This window comes from Diceros bicornis, chromosome 26 (assembly GCF_020826845.1).
Source record: "Diceros bicornis minor isolate mBicDic1 chromosome 26, mDicBic1.mat.cur, whole genome shotgun sequence".
NCBI classification, from domain to species: Eukaryota; Metazoa; Chordata; class Mammalia; order Perissodactyla; family Rhinocerotidae; genus Diceros; species Diceros bicornis.
In genome coordinates, this window is record NC_080765.1 from 30,452,707 (window position 1) to 30,472,398 (window position 19,692).

General features: G+C 34.6%; 1 protein-coding gene across 1 annotated transcript in view; it reads left to right on the plus strand.

The window, feature by feature from the left end:
* LOC131422010 (phospholipid-transporting ATPase ABCA3-like) overlaps positions 1–19,692 on the plus strand; it is a 162,918-nt gene that overhangs the window by 80,648 nt on the left and 62,578 nt on the right. The window contains exons 13-16 of the mRNA XM_058568869.1: positions 4,030–4,184; positions 4,420–4,575; positions 4,927–5,137; positions 13,735–13,885. Coding sequence (XP_058424852.1) covers positions 4,030–4,184; positions 4,420–4,575; positions 4,927–5,137; positions 13,735–13,885 — 673 coding nt within the window. The remainder of the gene's footprint in view (positions 1–4,029; positions 4,185–4,419; positions 4,576–4,926; positions 5,138–13,734; positions 13,886–19,692) is intronic.

Below are 19,692 nucleotides of genomic sequence, written 5' to 3' on the forward strand. Positions count from 1 at the left end.
TACCGTTTAGTCATTTCAGTGATACAGAAAGTTGTTTAGTAATACACTTTTTTTCTGAGGAGGATTCACCCTGAGCTAACATCTGTGCCAGTCCTTCTCTATTTTGTATGTGGGTCACCGCCACAGCATGGCCACCGACAAGTGGTGTAGGTCCACACCTGGGAACTGAACCTGGGCCGCCAAAGCAGAGCATGCTTAACTTAACCACTAGTCCATGGGGCTAGCCCCTCCACTTGCTTCCTGTGAGAGATAACAGATGTCACATTTTCAGACATCAAAGTAAGAATATGTTCAAAGAACTAAAGGAAACTATGATTAAAGAAATAGTGGAATGTATGAAAACAATATCTCATTAAATAGAAAATATCAATAAAAAGATAGAAATTATTAAAAGAACCAAGTGGGAATTCTGGAGTTGAAAATTACAATAACCAAAAATTCATTGAAGGGGCTCAACAGTAGATGTGAATTGTCAGCAGAGAGAATCAGTGAACTTGAAGATAGATTGATAGAGATTATACAATCTGAATAACAGAAAGAAAAAAAGAATTAATAAAATTAACAGAGACTCAGAGAAATTTAGGATAACTTTAAGTGTACCATGTATTAAGAGTGCCAGAAAGACAGGAGAAAGAGAACAAAGCAGAAAAATTATTCTAATAAATAATGGCTGAAAACTTCCCAAATTTACTAAAAACATTAATCTACACATCCAAGAGGCTCAGAAGACTCCAAATGGGATAAATGTAGAGATTCATACCCAGATACATCGTAGTAAATATTCTGAAAAACAAGAGAAAATCTTCAAAGCAGAAAGAGAAAAATGATTCCTCACATATAATGGAGCTGCCAAAAGACTAAGAGCTGACTTCTCATCATATACTGTGGAGGCCAGAAGGCAGTGGATGACATATAAAAAATGCTGAAAGAAAAAGCTGTCAACCAAGAGTCTCACATCTGTCTTTCAGAAATGACAGGAAATAAAGACATTCTCAGATAAACAAAACCTGAGAGAATTCATTGCTAACAGACCTGCCTTACAAGAAGTTCTCAGGCTGAAAGCAAGTCAGCCCAGATGGAAATTTGAATACACACACACACACACAAAACACAAAGAGCATCAATAAAGATAATTATGTAATTATAAAAGACAGTATGAATGCATATTACTTCTTTCTTCTCAACTAATTTTAAAAGAAATTGTATAAAAATATGTATATAATTATAATGGGCCTGCAACATATAGAAAAGTAATATATTTGACAATAACAGCACAAAGCAGGTGGATGGGAACAGAGTTGTAATAGAGTAAGGACATGATGCTAGATGGGAACACAAATCCAAGGGAACAAATGAAGAAAGCCAAAAATGGTAAATAAGAGAGAAATTTAACAAACTCTACAAATATGTATTTGGTTTTTTTTCTTTCTCAACTTTTTTAATAGACATAAAATTCTATAAGTGATAATTATAACAATGCATTGTTGGAATGGTAGCATACATAGATACATAGATATAATTTGTATAACAACAGTGGCACAAAAAGAGAGAAGAGGGAATAAAGCTATATAGGAGTAATGATTCTAGAGTTTTCGGAATTAAGTTAGTATAAGTCTAAAGTATATTCTGGTAAGTTAAACTGTATATGGTAAGCCTCAGAGCAAACACTAAGAAAATAACTCAAACGTATAGTGAAAAAAAATCATTAAAGGAATTAAAATGTTACACTAGAAAATATTCACTTAATGCAAAAGAAAGCAATAAAGGTAATAGAGGAACAAAAAAGACATAGAAGGGGCTGGCCTGATGGCATAGTGGTTAAGTTTGCATGCTCTACTTCAGCGGCCCAGGGTTCGCAGGTTCAGATCCCAGGCATGGACCTACATACTGCTCATCAAGCCATGCTGTGGCAATGTCCCACATACACAAAATAGAGGAAGATTGGCACAGATGTTAGCTCAGGGCCAATCTTCCTCACACACACACAGAAGGAAAGACATAGAAAACGAAAAAGTAAAATGGCAGACATAAACCCAGTTGTATCAATAATATTGTTAATGGATTAAACAATCCATATAAAAGGAAGATTGTCAGACTGTATAAAAAATACGATGTAACCCAGCACCCAGTGCTGTCTACAGGAAACACACTTTAGATTGAAAGATACAAATAGATTGAAAGTAAAAAGGTGGAAAGACTATATCATGCAAAAAGCAACTACAAGAAAACTGGAGTGGCTATATAAATATCAGACAAAATAGACTTTAAAACAAAAAGTGTTGCTAGAAATAAAGAATAATATATTATAATGATAAAAGTGTCAATTTGTCAGGCAATTGTAACAGTTATAAACATGTATGCACCTAACAACAGAGCCCCAAAATATGTGAAGCAAAAACTGACAGAATTTAAGGGAGAAATAGACAAATTCAAAAATAATAATCGGAGATTTTGGTATCTTACTTTCAGTAAAGGATAGAACAACTAGGCAAGATATCAACAGGTGAAAAAAAGACTTGAATAATACTACACACAAAATACACCTAACAGATATCTACACAGCATTTCATTTAATAACAGCAAAATATATATTCTTCTCAACCACATATGGAACATTATCCAGGATAGACCATATAGCAGGCCATAAAACAAGTCTCAATGAATTTAAAAGATTTAAATCACACAAAGTGTAGTTTCTGATTACAATGAAGTGAAATTATAAATTAATGACAGAAAGAAATTTGGGTAATTCATAAATTTGTGGAAATTAAACCACATGCTCCACGTACCAATGATGAAAGAAGAAATCACAAAGAAAACTAGGAAATACTTTTACATGAATGAAAATGAAGACATAATATACAAAACTCATAAGATGCAGCTAAAGCAGTGCTTAAAGGGAAATTTATAGCTCTAAATGCCTACATTAAAAAAAGAAAATTTAAAAGCTCTTTGAAAAGATCAATAAAATTGACAAACCTTTGGCTATACTGACCAAGAAAAACAGAGAAGATTCAAATTACTAAAATCAGGAATGAAATGTTCTTTTACAGAAATTAGAAATTAAAGGTAGGTGATCAGCTAGAGTCTCATTTCAATGCATCTAAAATTAGAATACATTGTTAAAAATTAAATCTTCATAAACCTGATCATGGATGGGACTGCAGGACAACAGGTAATTTGGGACATGATCACTCACATTGTAATGGACATCTCTAAACACATTTTTCCTCTTGGTAGTATGGAAAAATATTATTTAAGTATTTTAAAACTGTTTTAGGTTACTCTGTGTTAACTCCCCCAACTGGAATTCAAGGATAACAGTTTTATTGTCTGGTTTTTCCAATTTTAAAATAGTACCACAATCTGGTGCAGTGCAGAGCTTATAATGTAATTCATAATGTTGTCAAATGGCTGATGGCAATGCTGTAATGTTCTTGTTTTTTGTTTTTTTGTGAGGAAGATCAGCCCCGAGCTAACCTCCATGCTAGTCCTCCTCTTTTTGCTGAGGAAGACCAGCTCTGAGCTAACATCTATTGCCAACCCTCCTCCTTTTTCCACCCCCCACACCAAAGCCCCAGTAGATAGTTGTATGTCATAGTTGCACATCCTTCTAGTTGCTGTATGTGGGACGTGGCCTCAGCATGGCCGGAGAAGTGGTGCGTCGGTGCGCGCCCGGGATCCGAACCTAGGCCGCCAGTAGCGGATCACGCGCACTTAACTGCTAAGCCACGGGGCCGGCCCTGTAATGTTCTAATATAACAAACTCTTAAGTGTTTTTATTACCTGTGTGATTTGTACTTATTCATACTCATTGAAAATTAGAACATACAGTCAATCAAACAAAAAATACAAAACAAATTATTTCTAATCTCATCACTCGAAAGATAACAATTGATATATTCTAGAATTTTCTTCTGTGTGAGATATTGCTAATTCTAGTGAGTAGATTTCAAAGCTAATGAACAGTTTGTTGTCATGTTCCATCATGAAAGCTAAGCTTCTGTTATGTCTTTTGCTTGATTCTAGGTCTCTATCCTTCTACTAGTGGAGAGGCCTATGTTAATGGATATGATATCTCAAAGCACATGGTCCAGATCAGGAAAAGCTTGGGCTTGTGTCCTCAGCAGGACTTGTTGTTCAATTACTTGACAGTATCAGAACACCTTTATTTCTATTGTGTGGTAAGCCAAAGATATGTTCCCTTTTCCCACTCTATTTATATACTTAAGGTAGATTACCAACTATCAATATCCTTACTCTTAGAAAGTTGAAAAATTGATTTTGATGAATTTTCCTTTAAACATAAAGACAAGTAAAGCGAAAAAGACACTATATAGATGACGTAAGAAAAGAGCTAGTGTAAAATGTTTCTAAGGATTAGTTGGAAGCACCATGTAAACTCGCTCCTCTTTCTAGTTAAAAGGAATACCTCCAGAGATGCGTCGTATGGAAATTGACCGTATGCTGTCTGCTTTTAACCTGCTAGAAAAGCGTGATGCACTTTCACAGTCACTGAGTGGAGGAATGAAGCGCAGACTCTCCATCATTATAGCACTTATAGGGGGCTCCAAGGTAAAAAAAAAAAAAAAAAAGGGCTAAAAATGGATCACTTCTGGAGCTGCTCTGAAAAAATCAGCTGACACAAACCCAAGAGCTGATATGGATCTAATACTCTATGGGGAACCTCCCAAATGAAATCTCAGGTGGGATTCACATTATCAACCTAGTTGGTATAAAATGGTCATAGGTTTGGAATTATTCCAGCATTCCTAATTCAGTTTTAGTCTAAATGTATTATCTTTGCTTAATAGGACAAGTGACTGAAAATGCAAAACCAGAGTAAGCCCCATGACTGGTAAGACTCTAATGGTGCTAGTACATAATGTTTAACGGTGGTCATGGAATTGTTCTTTTGGTCTTTAGGTGGTGATACTTGATGAGCCAACATCTGGTATGGACCCAGCCTCAAGGAGGGCCACCTGGAGTCTCCTTCAGCATTATAAGCAGGATCGTACCATCTTATTGACCACCCACTACATGGATGAAGCTGACGTACTGGGTGATCGCATAGCCATCATGGTCAAGGGATCTCTGCGGTGCTGTGGCTCTTCAGTTTTCCTGAAAAAAATATATGGTCTCTCTCCCTTTGATCATTCTTTGGATATTGATGTCTGAATATTCCTCTAATGTAATTTTCATGGATATTGATGTCTTAATGATATTCTTCTAACATAATTTTCACTGTTTTTGTCCATCTACCCAAAACTTCAATGATTCCCTCTGTTCTATTAAAGGCTCAACTATGAGCCCTTTGAAATAATGGTCATATTTTAGTTCCTCAAAATTATTTCCCACTCTTATGTTTATTGCATTAACCAAATTCATGTTTATTTCTTTCATATGGCTTATACTTAAATTGTAACTTGCCCTACTGCAAGTGTGCCTTCAACAAAATTGATAGAGATGTGTAGGTAGGTAGGTAGAGAGATAGAGAGATAGATATAGATAGATGATAGATAGATAGATAGATAGATAGATAGATAGATAGATAGATAGATAGATAGATAGATAGATGGCAGATGGATAATGAACACATAGATAAATTAATGAATTCCAGGGGAAATGTAGAGAACCAGATATCTCTGTTCCTTGTTTCATATTTGTCAAACCAGTATTAAATTGCTTCTGTATGAGAAAAATATTTTATTCTAATCTAGAGAAGAATTTTTCCAAACATGGAAAATACTAAATATGTCCTAGTAGCTTCCTTACCTCATATTCAAGATTATCTACGTATTAGTTTTCCTTGGCCCCCTAAACAAAATTTTAGCACTTCATCTTCAATATTTAATATTTCTTTCTGTTTTTTCCCTTAAGCACTAGCTTAATAAAATATGTAATTTATTTAGTCACCTTGTTCACTGTCTGTCTGCTCTTTCCAGAATAAATGCTCTTATCAAGGAAGAATTTTTTTGATTGAGGTATAATTTATGTAGAGTACAATGACTAGATCTGTCATGTTCAGTTTGGTGCGTTTTTACAACTATAGATACCCATTTGACTCCAAGCAAAACAAAATACAAAGTTTCCATGACCCCAGAAAGTTCCCTTGAACCTCTCTTCATCAATTCCTCTCTCCCAAAGGCAACCACCTTCTGCTTTTTATTGCCATACATTAATTTTGCCTGTTCTTGAATGTTGTATAAATGAATTATACACATTTTTTTCTTTCTGGTTTCTTTACCTCAGCACAGTATTTTTGAGATTCATCTCTATTGCTGCATGTATCAATAGTACATACATTCTATTCTTTCTGGATTTTTAGGTTGTTTCAGTTCGTTTCCAGTTTTCAAATATCATGAACGAACGTGCTGTAAACTTGCTTGTGAAAGTTCTCTCTTGGATAAAAATTTATGTTGGGTAAAAATACTTATGATTGGAGTTACTTGGTCAAAGATTAAATGTGTGTTCTGCTAAAAGATTCTCCAAAGAGCTTGCATTATTGTACACCTGCCAGCATGTTTGAGAATTCACCTTGCTCCTTATCCACACCATTTTGATGTTGTCTTTGGATTTTCGCTGTTGTAGTGAATGTGAAACAGTATCTCTTATGGTTTTAATTTTCATTTCCCTGAAGAATAATTATATTGAGTACATTTTCATATACAAATTGACTCTTTGCATAAATTATTTTGTAAAGTGTCTGTTCACATGTTTGGCCCATTATTAAAAGTTTGTTGTTTACTTTTTTTATTGTAAATTTGTAGGAGTTCACGTATTCTGAAGGTGAGGTCTTTGTCAGATATCTGTTTTGTGAACATTTCCCTAAATGTATTGCTTGCCTCTTCATTTGTGGTGGTATCTTTTGGTGAGCATAAATTTTTAATTTTGAAAAGTTAAATTTATTAATTGTTTTTTTTTTTTGGTCAGTGCTTTTTAGGAAACCTTCGCCTATATAAAGGTTGCAAAGATACTCTCCTGTATTTTCCTATGTATACCTGATGGTTCTAGCTTCTAAGAGTTTTATGATCTATTTCAAGTTGATTTTTTGTGAATGTTTTTAGGTAAATATTGGTGGTGATTTTTTCCATATGAGAAACCAGTGAGTTTGTGGAAAACAAACTCTTTTCCCTATTGAATTGCTTTGGCACCTTGATGAAAATCAATTGACCATTTATATTTAGGTCTACTTTTGGATTTTCTATTCTGTTTTGTTGATCTATAGGTCTATCCTTTTACAATACTATAGTCATGAATATGGTATCATTATAGTAAGTCTTGAAAATAAATGATATATGTCCACCAACTTTTTTTCTACTTTTTCAAAATTACTTCACCTATTTTATACCCTTTTTAGTTCCATATAAATTTTAGGGTCATTTTATCAATTCTATAAAAAAGCCTGGTAGGATATTGATTGGGATTGCTGTGAATCTTTACATCATTTTGAGAAGAACAGTCATCTTAACAATATTGAGTCTTCCAATATACGAACATGGTATTATTTCTTGATTTATTTAAGGTCCCTTAATCATTTTTGGCTATATTTTGTTGTGTTCACCGTGACGGTCTTTCATTAGATTTGTTTCAAAGTATTTCATTTTTTAATTTCATGTAAATGATATTATTTATTTAAATTCATTTCCAGTTGTTTCTTTTCTAATATTTAGATAGACAATGATTTTTATATTGCTCTTGTATCCTGTGAACTTGCTTAGTCGTATTAGGTCTGATAGTATTTTTGTAGATTCTATACAAAATCCTGTCACCTATGTAGCAAAAAGGTTTTACTGGCATAATAACAGACACACAGATCAGTGGAACAGAATACAGAGCTCAGAAATAAACCCACATGTATATATCAATTAATTTACAACAAAGGACCCAGTAATATACAATGGGGAAAGGACATTCAGTTCAATAAATGATGCTGGGAAAACTATACAACCACATGCAAAAGGATGAAATTGGAACACTATCTTATACACTATATACAAAAACCAACTCAAAATGGACTTAGGACTTTTCAAGTTAGTGTTTTTGTTTTCTTGGGCTAAATACTCAGAAGTGGGATTGCTGGATCATATGTTGGTTCTATTTTTAATTTCTTGAGGAACCTTCATATTGTTTTCTATAGTGGCTGCACCATTTTGCATTCCTAGCAACCGTGTACAAGAGTTCCAATTTCTCCACATCCAAAAACTTGTCTTTTTTTGTTTAATAGCCGTTCTAACAGGTGCGAAGTGATATCTTTGTGATTTTGATTGGTATTTCCCTGATGATTAGTGATATTGAGCATCTTTTCATATACCTCTTGACCATTTTTGTGTCTTCTTTGAGAAATGTCTATTTAAGTCTTTAGCACAATTTTTAATTGTTATCAGTTCTTTTGCTATTGTATTGTAGGAGTTCCTTATCTATTTTGGAAATTAGCCCTTTGTCTCATATAGGGTTTGCAAACATTTTCTCTCATTCCATAGGTTGCCTTTCCATTTGGTTGATTGTTTCCTTTGCAGTGTAAAATCTTTTCAGTTTGGTCTAGTCCCACTTGTATATTTTCGCTTTTGTTGCCTGTGCTTTTGGTGTCACATCCAAAAAAATAATCACCAAGACCAATGTCAAGAAGCTTTTCCCCAATGTTTTCTTGGAGTTTTACAGTGTCAAGGCTTATATTTAAGTCTTTAATACATTTTATTTATATGTATGATGTAAAATATGGGTCCAAATTCATTCTTTATCATGTGGATATCCAGTTTTCGCAACACCGTTTGTTGAAGAAACTGTCTTTTCCCTATTGTGTATTCTTGGCACTCTTGTTAAACATCACTTGACCAAAACTGTGTTGATTTATTTCTGGGCTCTCTATTATGTTACGTTTCTGATTTTATGCCAGTGCCATACTGTTTTAATTACTGTTGCTTTATAATATATTTTGAAATCAGAAAGTGTGATGCCTCCAGCTTGTTCTTTCTCAAGGTTGATTTGGTTATTCAGAGTCTTTTGTGTTTCCAATTAATTTTAAGATTTTTTAATTTCTGTGATAAATGCCATTGGGATTTTGATAGAGATTGCATTGGTTCTCTAGATCACTTAGGATAGTATGGACATTTTAACAATTTAATTAACATTTTAACAATTAGTAAGTCTTCCGATTCATGAACATGGGATGTTTTCCCATTTGTTTGTGTCTTCATTAATTTCTTTTATCACTGTTTTTTAGTTTTCAGTGTGCAAATATTTCACGTCCTTAGTTAAGGTCATTCCTAAGTATTTTATTCTTTTTAATGCAATTGTAAGTGGGATTGCGTTTTTAATTTCCTTTTCGGATAGTACATTGTTAATGTGTGGAAATGCAACTTATTTTGGTATGGTGATTTTGTATCCTACTTCTTGCTGAATTTGTTTATTAGTTCTAACAGGTTTTTTTGTGGATTCTTTAGGATTGTCAACATATCACATACCATCTGTAAACAGAGTACTTCCAGTACTATGTTAAATAGAAGTGGCCAGAGTGGTTATCCTTGTCTTATTCCTGATCTTAAAGGAAAAGCTTTCAGTTTTTCACCATTGAGTATGATGTTAGATGTGAGTTTGTCTTATATGGTCTTTGTTATGTTGAGGTACATTACTGCTATACTGGATTTTTTGAGAGTTTTTCTTCTGAAAGGGTAGTGAATTTTGTCAAGTGTTTTTTCTGCATCTATTGAAATGATCATGTGATTTTTTTTCTTTTATACTATAGATGTCTTGTATTTCTTTTATTGATTTGCACATGTTGAACCATCTCTGCATCCCAGGCATGAGTCCCATTTGATCATGGTGTATGATTCTCTAATATATGTGTTATTGAATTCGGTTTACTAGTATTTTGTTAAAGGGGTTTACATCTATATCTATCAGTGCTTTTGGCCTGTAGTGTTCTTTTTTGTGCCGTCTTTTCCTGGGTTTGGTAGCAGGGTAATGCTGGCCTCATAAAATGAGTATGGAAGTGTACCCTCCTCTTCAATTTTCTTTAAGAATTGTCATTAATTATCTTTTAAATGTTTGGTAAAATTCCTTAGTGAAATCATCTGCTCCTGAGATTTTTTTGTTGGGAGGTTTTTGATTATTGATTCAATCTCCTGACTAGTGAAAGATATGTTCAGACTTTATTTCTTCATGAGTCAATCTTGGTAGATTGTATGTTTCTAGGAATTTATCCATTTTACTAGGTTATCCGGTTTGTTGGCATATAATTGTTCATAGTACTCTCTTATGATACTTTATATTTCTTTGACATCAGTTGTAATGCCTCCCAGCCTTTCTGATTTTATATTTTGAGTCTTTATCTTTTTCTTAGTCTAGCTAAAAGTTTGTCAGTTTTGTTTATGTTTTTAAACAACCAACTCTTAGTTTTATGGATTTTTTCTATATTTTGTATATATTTTCTATTCTATTCTATTTATTCTCTATTCTATTTATTTTTGCTGTATTCTTTATTATTTCCTTCCTCTGATAACTTTGGAATTTGTTCTTCTTTTTCTCGTTCCTTGAGGTGTAAACTTAGGTAACTTATTAGACACCTTTTGTTAATATAGGTGTTTATTGCTATAAATTTGCCTCTCAGTACTGCTTTTGCTGCATCCCATAAATTTTGGTATATTGTATTTTGATTTTCACCTGTCTCAAGCTATTTTCTAATTTCTCTTTTGATATCTTCTTGAGCCATTTGTTGTTCAAAAATGTGTTAATTCCTACATATTTTGAACTTTCCTGTTTTTCTTCTGCTATTGGTTTCTGGTTTCATTCCATTATGGTTGGAAAAGATACTTGGCGTGATTTCACGAATGTGTTAAAACTTGAATGTGTTAAAACTTATTTTGAGATATAACGTGATCTATCCTGGAAAATGTTCCACGTGCACTTGAGAAAAATGTATATTCTGCTTCTGTTTGGTGGAGTGTTCTGTATATGTCTGTTAGGTCCATTTGGTCTATAGTGTTGTTCAGGTCCACTATTTCTTTGTTGATTTTTTGTGTGGTTAATCTGTCCATTATTGGAAGTGGGATATTGAACTCTCCTACTGTATTTCTGACTATTTAATGCTTCAGTCCTATCAATGTTTGCTTTATATATTTAGGCTATTGATGTTGGGTGCATATATTTTTATGATTCTTCTATCTTCCTTTTGAATTGATCCTTTTATCATAGTCTAATGTCCTTGTTTCTTGTGACTTTTTGACTTAAAGTATATTTTGTCTGATATAAGTATAGTTATCCCTGCTCTTTTTGCATTATATTTTCATAGAATATCTTTTTCCATCCCTTTATTTTCAGCCTATATATGTCTTTAAATCTGAGGTGAGTTTCTTATAGACAGCATATAGTTGGATCTTACTTTTTTATCCATTCAGTCACTCTTCATTTCCTTTTTGTTGATTTTTTGTATTGATATGCTTTGATTCCTTTCTCTTTTTCTTTTGTGTATCTTCTCCTAGGTATTTTCTTTGTGGTTACCATGGGGCTTACATAAAATATCATATAACAGTCTATTATAAGCTGATAACGACTTAACCTCCATTACATATAAAACTGTTCTCTTTACACCCCCCCACACACACACTATAGTTATTGATGTCACAATTTGTATCTATTTGTATTGTGTATTTTATATCTAATTTTTAGTTATAATTTTAGTAATAATATAACATTTTAATTGTAGTTATTTTTAATGCCTTTAATTTTCATAGTAGAATTAAAAATAATTCGTCCACCACCATTACAATATTACATTTTCTGTATTTGTCTGTGTATTTACCATTATCTGTATGTTTTATATTTTCATATGCTTTTGTATTACAGTTTAGCATCCTTTCTTTTTGACTTGAAGAACTCCTTTTAGCAGTTCTTATGATGCAAGTCTAATGGTAATGAGCTCTCTCAACTTTTGTTTGTCTAAGAAAGTCTTTATTCTTCATTTTTGAAGGACAGTTTTGCCAGGTATAGTATTCTTGGTTGGCAGGTTTTTTCTTTCAGCACTTTGAATATATCATCTCATTCCCTTGTAGCCTTCAAGGTTTCTGCTGGGAAATCCACTGATAGTCTAATGGATGTTCTCTTATATGTGACAACTTGCTTTTCTCTTGCTGGTTTCAAAATCCTCTTTGTCTTTGACTTTTGACTATTTGATTATATTGTGTCTCATTGTAGATTTCTTTGGAATCATTTTATGTAGGTCTTTTTGTCTTCCTAAATCTGGATGTCTATTTTCTTTCCTAGGTTGGGAAGTTTTCTTTTCTTTTGTTGCTTTATGGGACTCCCATATTATGTATATTGCTCTATTTGATGGTATCCCATAAGTCTCTTAGGCTTTACTTAATCTTTTTCACTCTTTTTTCTGTCTGCCCCTTTGAGTGAATAATATCCAATGACTTGACTGAGAGGTCACGCATCCTTTCATGTGTTTCATTTAGTTTGCTTTTGAAACCCTCTAATGAATTTTTCAATTCAGTTATTGTATTCTTCAGCTCAATGAATTCTTTTTGGTGTTTCTTTAAGTTTTCTATTTCTTTGTTGAAATTCTTGCCTTGTTCATGCATTGTTCTCCTGACCTTGGTGAGCATATTTGTAGTGGTTATTTTGAATTCTCTATCAGGTAAATTATATGTCTCCATTTTATAGAGTCAGATTCTAGAGATACAGTTTTCCTTTGTTTGGAAAATATCTCTGTGTCAGCTTCTGTGATGTTTACATCATATTTAGGGTTATATTTTCTTCTTTGCATGTTTTGTAATTTTTGTGACTGACGTTGTGAATAAAATAACCATAGAGACTAAAGTAGTTGGTATTTATTCTCAGAAAAGGGTATGCTCTGGTCTTTGTTAAGTCACTGTTGTGGAAGACTGAGTCAATATAATACGTATTTGAACAAGTATTGAGATGTGTCACAACTTTATTTAGATTCTGTTCATCACTGTATTCAGAAGTTTTAGGATTGGGATCAGGATTTTGCTCTTAGCAGAGGTTGGGATCTGTGAATGGATGAGATCATGGAGATTTCTTTAAGCTACAGTCCAGTTTCCAGCGTTTTGGATCTGACAGGTCCTCTTTTCTTGCCATCCTTGCACTGTTTTCTTCACCTTAAAGGATTTCTCTCTACCCTGCTGCCCTCTCCCAAGCCTTTAAAGGGCCCTTGTAGTGAAGGTTTGATATTCCCCAGAGGTATTTTTCTCAGCTCTTTTGTCCTGCCTGAGCTATCAGATGCCAGTGCAATATTTCCCACAAAATCTTGGAGTTCCGTGGAGGGATTTTTCTTCACTACTCCACCTCCCTCCTTCAGCTTCCAGAAGGCTAGTGCAGTGTACCTAGTGAAGGTGTAGAGTACTTTGGAAAGATTTCTCCGATCTCTGAAGGAAGAGATTTTTACCTGATTTATTTACTGCCTTGCATACAATAGGCACCCAATAAATATCTGTTTAATGAATATTAATCTTGTCCTCTCAGATGTCAGTGTCAATAGGACAAGAAACCAGATAACAGAGGCTTTTCATTCTATCTCTGTTATCTTGGGCCCTAAGAAAATTAATGAAATAACAAAAAAAGTATTTATTAGGCTCCTTACACTTGTAATCAAATGATTTGTGATGTACCCTTTTTCTAGCTCACTCAAACCATGGAAAGCCAAGTGTGGTCTCACAAGAATATGGAAAGTACAAAATTGTTTTATTTGTTCTTTTAAATGGATTTTCTCAGGTGTGGGATACCACATAGTCATGGTGAAGGAACCTCACTGTGATGTTGAAGAAATCTCCAAGTTGATTAATTACTATATACCAACAGCCACTTTGGAGAAGAATTTTAGAAATGAATTATCTTTTATTCTACCCAAGGAGTACACACACAGGTATGGATCCCAAGAGTACTAAATGGTTGATGTTTAGATAACCAGAAATTATTGTTGCTTTTCCTGATTTCTTCAGGCTTAGAAAGTAGTATATTTAACAAGCCAAAACTCCAGTCATAGCTGTCACTTGCACTGAAGTGGTTATAGATAGCCACTATAACTTAGTAGCTATAGCTTCCTGGTTTTAATTGGGGATAACCGATAGTATGTTGTTGGTAGAGTAAAAAATGCATGGTGAGGCGTAAATGGAAATATTAAGACAATAAGAGAAAAAATGGCTTTAGTGGTGGTTCTTGAAGCCCGGGTGACAAGAATCCAGAGAAAATAGGCAGTTTCACTGTCCTAGTTAGCCAAATTATTCATCAGAGGGAGTCACAAAGAATAATAACTCTACCTGAGATAACCATCCTAAAAAAGGAAAATGGAAACTAAGAGTACTCATCAGTGACTTTCAGAGTATGATATTTTTATCTTCTTCTAATATACAAGTGCTTGCTTTGTTATTTCCTAGAGTCAAGCCAGTTGTAACATTAAAGAAGACTATGAGGGACTTTAACTTCTCCTTTTCTACGAAAAAGAGTAATGTCAAAAAGGAGGAAAAGAAGGAAGAGGAACTGCATCATTTGAACTTTGTTTAGTAGATCTAAAAGTTCTTGAGAAGCAGCAGCATGGGGCAGTGTGATCAGGCTAGAACCAAGACCCTAGTCATAAGCTGGAATGAAAGATTGAAATATCATGGGCAATTGCAAATAAAATTCTAGATATGTATTCTCAGAGATATATGACAATTGACTCATTCAGAAAAGGTGGAACCAGGTGGGAACTTTGGCCTACTTGATAGTTGTGATCCATGTGAAGCTACAGAATCTATCTGAAGGAGACATAAATCACTTGCTTGAACTTATCACACACTCTGCCTATCCTCATTCATATGGACACAAATGACATTCTCAAAAGAATGTCTAAAACAGGAAATGAAAATATTCAGAAGCAGATGATGTTTTATCATATCTTCATATTTATGTCATATCTTATTCATATTTCTAATATATTATGCATATTTTATCGTATCTTTATATTTGGAAGCAGACTATGTTTATTATATCTTCTTACTAATCATTTGGACTTGGAGGACAGACAAAGGAAGAACATCCAAGAGGTGAACAACTAATTGTAGATCTCTCGGCCATAAATCCAGATTTGGAATGATAGACTCACCACCAAATAAAAAGAAAATCATGAAATTAGAGAAGTATGTGTTTTCTCTAACAGGCAGAGTTTTAAACTGAAAAATAGGAAGAAAAAATTATAAGGAAAAGAAATACCTATGGACCCAGCTATTTCAGAGTATAATATGAAAAGAATGAAATGGTGGTTAAAGTCTTAGTGATTTTTATTCTGGCTAAAATTTTGATAGCTAATAGTAACTGAGCACTTATTTTTCCCACTATTCTAACATGTGTTTATTTACCTGAATAAATAATAAGGAAGAGAAAAAAAGTAATTTTTTTGTGTGTGTGAGGAAGATTAGCCCTGAGCTAACATCTGTTGCCAATCCTCATCTTTTTTGCTGAGGAAGATTGGCCCTGGGCTAACATCCATGCCCATCTTCCTCTGCCTTATATGTGGGATGCCTTGATTATCAGCATTACTTGATAAGTTGTGCATAGGTCCACGCCTGGGATCTGAACCTGCAAACCCCAGGTCACCAAAGTGGAGCATGCAAACTTAACCACTACACCACCGGGCCGGACTCAGAGAAAAAAATAATTTTTAATTGCATATACGTGTAGCAGATTCATTGAGTGTATCACATAAGGAAAGTAATCTTAAAATTTTAAAATAATGTAACTTGTTATAAAACAATGCTGAAACTTGTTGGAATGAAACAAGTTTAGAATACGGCGATGGAATAATATGCAGCATTCCAAATAAATCAATATATGAGAGGTATCAGAATAGTGCTGCATATCAGGGAATGTTTATATGCTTAAAGTTCATGAATTAGGAGATGTAAGTTTACAGGAAGACCAGTGGGTGACAATAGAAGGAGAAAGAAACAAGTTAAATGTCATTTTGTGAAACTCCTGCAAATTAAAAGGAGGAAATGCATAATACATTGCTGATACAAAGTTTAAGCAAGATGACATAGTAAAGAAAGTAATTCAAGTATAGACCTCTAACACATGTTGTATTCACCTCAACACAGCTCTCCTGCACGTTTCTGACTTTTCTTGCCAACAATTACATTCCTAGAAAGATGGAGGAAATGAAAACAAACTGCTGCCCTAAATCGAATTCTGATAATCAAGAAAATCTTGATGGAAAAAAAAAATCCAGTACCTTGGGGAAATTTACCACATCATGGTGAACTTCATAGCAAGAAAGAAGGAAGGCGTTTGGTGGATTTAGACACAGGCCAAAATATGGATAAGTAGAAAAGCAGTATTCCATAGCATAACATTCTGAAAGGAAAAGTTACTCAAGATTATTTGGAAGCTTCAAAAATGAATTTCTGTAGAGTGATGTCAGCATCATGGCAGAGTGAGCTCTTCCCTTAGTCTCTCCCCACAAGAGACAACAAAGAGGACATTCATAAACCAATAGAGGATATTCACATAATTTGAGAGATCCATGCAGCCATATGTCTGAAGGTGGAGGTGCTGGACCCCCTGAGGAGACAGTAGAAGTAGGTTAGTGGATCTCCTCTCCCTTCCCTGCAGAAGCAATCTAGGGCACAGGACGTTGTGAAGCAGCCAGCACGCAACTCTGAGAGAAGAGGGAAAAGGCAGTCCTCTGTGGAAATGCTGTCACTCTTGGAGTTGCCTCCCAGCCTGTGGGAGCACTCCACCCTGAGGCAGCTAAGCAACTGTGAGGTGTTCCCACCAAGCCGAGCAGCCTAGGCAGGCTAGCCTGTAAGTGCAGAGTGGGAGTGTGTGGGATTGCACACACAAAAGAAAGCACCCCTCATTCCCCTCCTTTCTGGCACACTAGCTCAGCAGGTCAGCCAAAGTAGGGGATCCCTGCCAGAGCACCTCCACCTACAGGTGTAAGGTGACAGCCAACAGGCAAACGCAGACGGGCCCTGTGGGCACAGCTTCCAAGAGATGGGCACAACTTCCAGGGGTCATGGCAGGCTCAGAAAACGCAGCTCCTGCCCCCCTGGTGGCAGGTGGAATGTGCAACCAGATACAAGCACTATGCGACGGCAAAATAGCATGAAGAATTACATTAACACTCCAGACTAGAAGGAAAATGACAAGTGCCCAGAAATCAATCTTGAAGTCACAGAAATTTACAACCTAAATGACAGAGAATTCAAAATAGTTAGCATGAAAAAACTCAATAAGTTAAAAGAAAACTCAGAAAGACAGTTTAATGAACTCAGGAATAAAATTAATGAACAGAGGGAATTCTTCACAAAAGAGATTGAAACTATAAAAAAACCAGGAATTTTGGAGATGAAGAACACAGTGAATGCGAAAGAAAAATCTGGAATCCTTAAAAAACAGAACTGATATTATGGAGGACAGAACTAGTAATTTAGAGGACAGAAATATAGAAATGCTTCAGATGGAGGAAGAAAGAGAACTAAAACTAAAAAGAAATAAAGAAATTCTCCAAGAAATATCCAACTCAATTAGGAAATGCAATGTAAGGATATAGGTATTCCAGAGGGAGAAGAGAGGCAAAGAGGAACAGAGAGCTTGTTCAAAGAAATAATATCTGAGAACTTCCCAAACCTGGGGAACAAGCTGGAATTACATGTAAGTGAAGCTAATAGAACTCCTAATTACATCATTGTAAAGAGACCTTCTCCAAGACATATATTAGTAAAACTGGCAAAAGCCAATGACAAAGAAAAAATATTAAGGGCAGCAAGGCAGAAGAAAATAACCTACAAAGAAATGCTTCTCAGGCTTTAAGCAGATTTCTCAGCAGAAACCTTACAGGCTAGGAGAAAGTGGAATGATATATTCCAAATTCTGAAAGACAAAACTTTCAGCCAAGAATACTCTATCCAGTGAAACTATCCTTCAGATATGGTGGAGAAATAAAATCTTTCCCAGATAAACAAAAGCTGAGAGAGTTCATTGCCACAAGCCCCTCCACACATACACACACAAGAAATGATCAGGAGGCCATCATTACCTGAAAAAAAAAAAAGAAAGGGTTTACAAAGCCTTGAGCAAGGAGATAAATAGGCAGACAAAATCAGAAAATTGCAGCTCTCTATCAGAACAGGTTAGCAAACAATTATAACATTAAAGATAAACAGAAGAAAAACATAAAAAATAACTATAATCACTTAATTTTAATCACAAACAACACAAAAATGAATAAGTTGTGACAACAATAACTTAGACGGGGAAGAGGAATGGGATGGAACCTGCTTCAACTAGGGAAATAAGAGGCTATCAGAAAATGGACTCTGTCATTTATGAGTTCTCTTATACAAACCTCACAGTAACCACTAAACCAAAAATCAGAACAGACACACAAGTGGTAAAGATAAAATCATCATAAAGAATCACCAAATTGAATTGGCAGTCAGAAATACACAGGATGAGAAGGCAAGGGAAATATAGAACAACGAGAAAACAAGTGATAAAACGGCAGTATTAATCCCTCATATATCAATAATCACTCCAAGTGTAAATGGATGGAATTCTCCAATCAAAACACATAGAGTGGCTGGCTGGATTAAAAAACAAGATCCAGCAATATGCTGCCTCCAGGAAACACATCTCAGCTCTACAAGACAAACACAGGCTCAGAGTGAAGGGATGGAAAACGATACACCAAGCTAATGGCAAACAAAAGAAAGCAGATGTTGCCATACTTATATCAGACAAAGTAGACTTCAAGATAAAAAAGGCAATGAGAGACAAAGAGGGGCAGTTTATAATGATAAAAGGGATACTCCACCAAGAGGATGTAGCACTTATAAATATACGTGCACCTAACACAGGAGCAGCAAAGTATGGTGCAACTATTAACAGACCAAAAGGAGAAGTTAACAGTGACGAAATAATAGTAGGGGACCTCAACACCCCACTTACATCAATGGACAGAGCATCCAGACAGAAAGCAACAAGGAAATAGTGGAATAAAATGAAAAATTACACGAAATGGACTTAATAGATACACATAGAACACTCCATCCAAAATCATCAGAATACAGATTCTTCTCAAGTGCACATAGAACATTGTCAAAGACAGACCATATGTTGGGAAACAAGGCAAGCCTAAATAAATTTAAGAAGATTGAAATCATATAAAGCAACTTTTACAGCAATAATGCTATGAAACTAGAAATCAACCTAGGAAAAACCTGGAAAAGAAACAAATATGTGGCAACAAAACAGAAGAAATAAAAAAATATCTGGAGATGGATAAAATGAAAATATAGCATACCAACTCATATGGGATGCAGTAAAAGCAGTCATAAGAGGGAAATTCATAGCAAAACAGGCCCACTTTAACAAACAAGAAAAATAAAATAAACAATCTTAAACTACACCTAAGAGAACTAGAGAAAGAATAACAATCAAAGCCCAAAGTCAGCAGAAGGAGGAAAATAATAAAAATTAGAGCAGAAATAAATGAACTAGAAACCAAAAAAACAGTAGAAAGGATCAATGAAACTAAGAGGTGGTTCTTTGAGAAGATAAACAAAATTGATAAACCCTTAGCCAGACTCACAAAGAAAAAAAGAGAGAAGGCTCAAATAATGAAATTAGAAAGGAAAGAGGAAAAATTGCAATGGATATCACAGAAATACGAAGGATTATAAGAGAATTGCA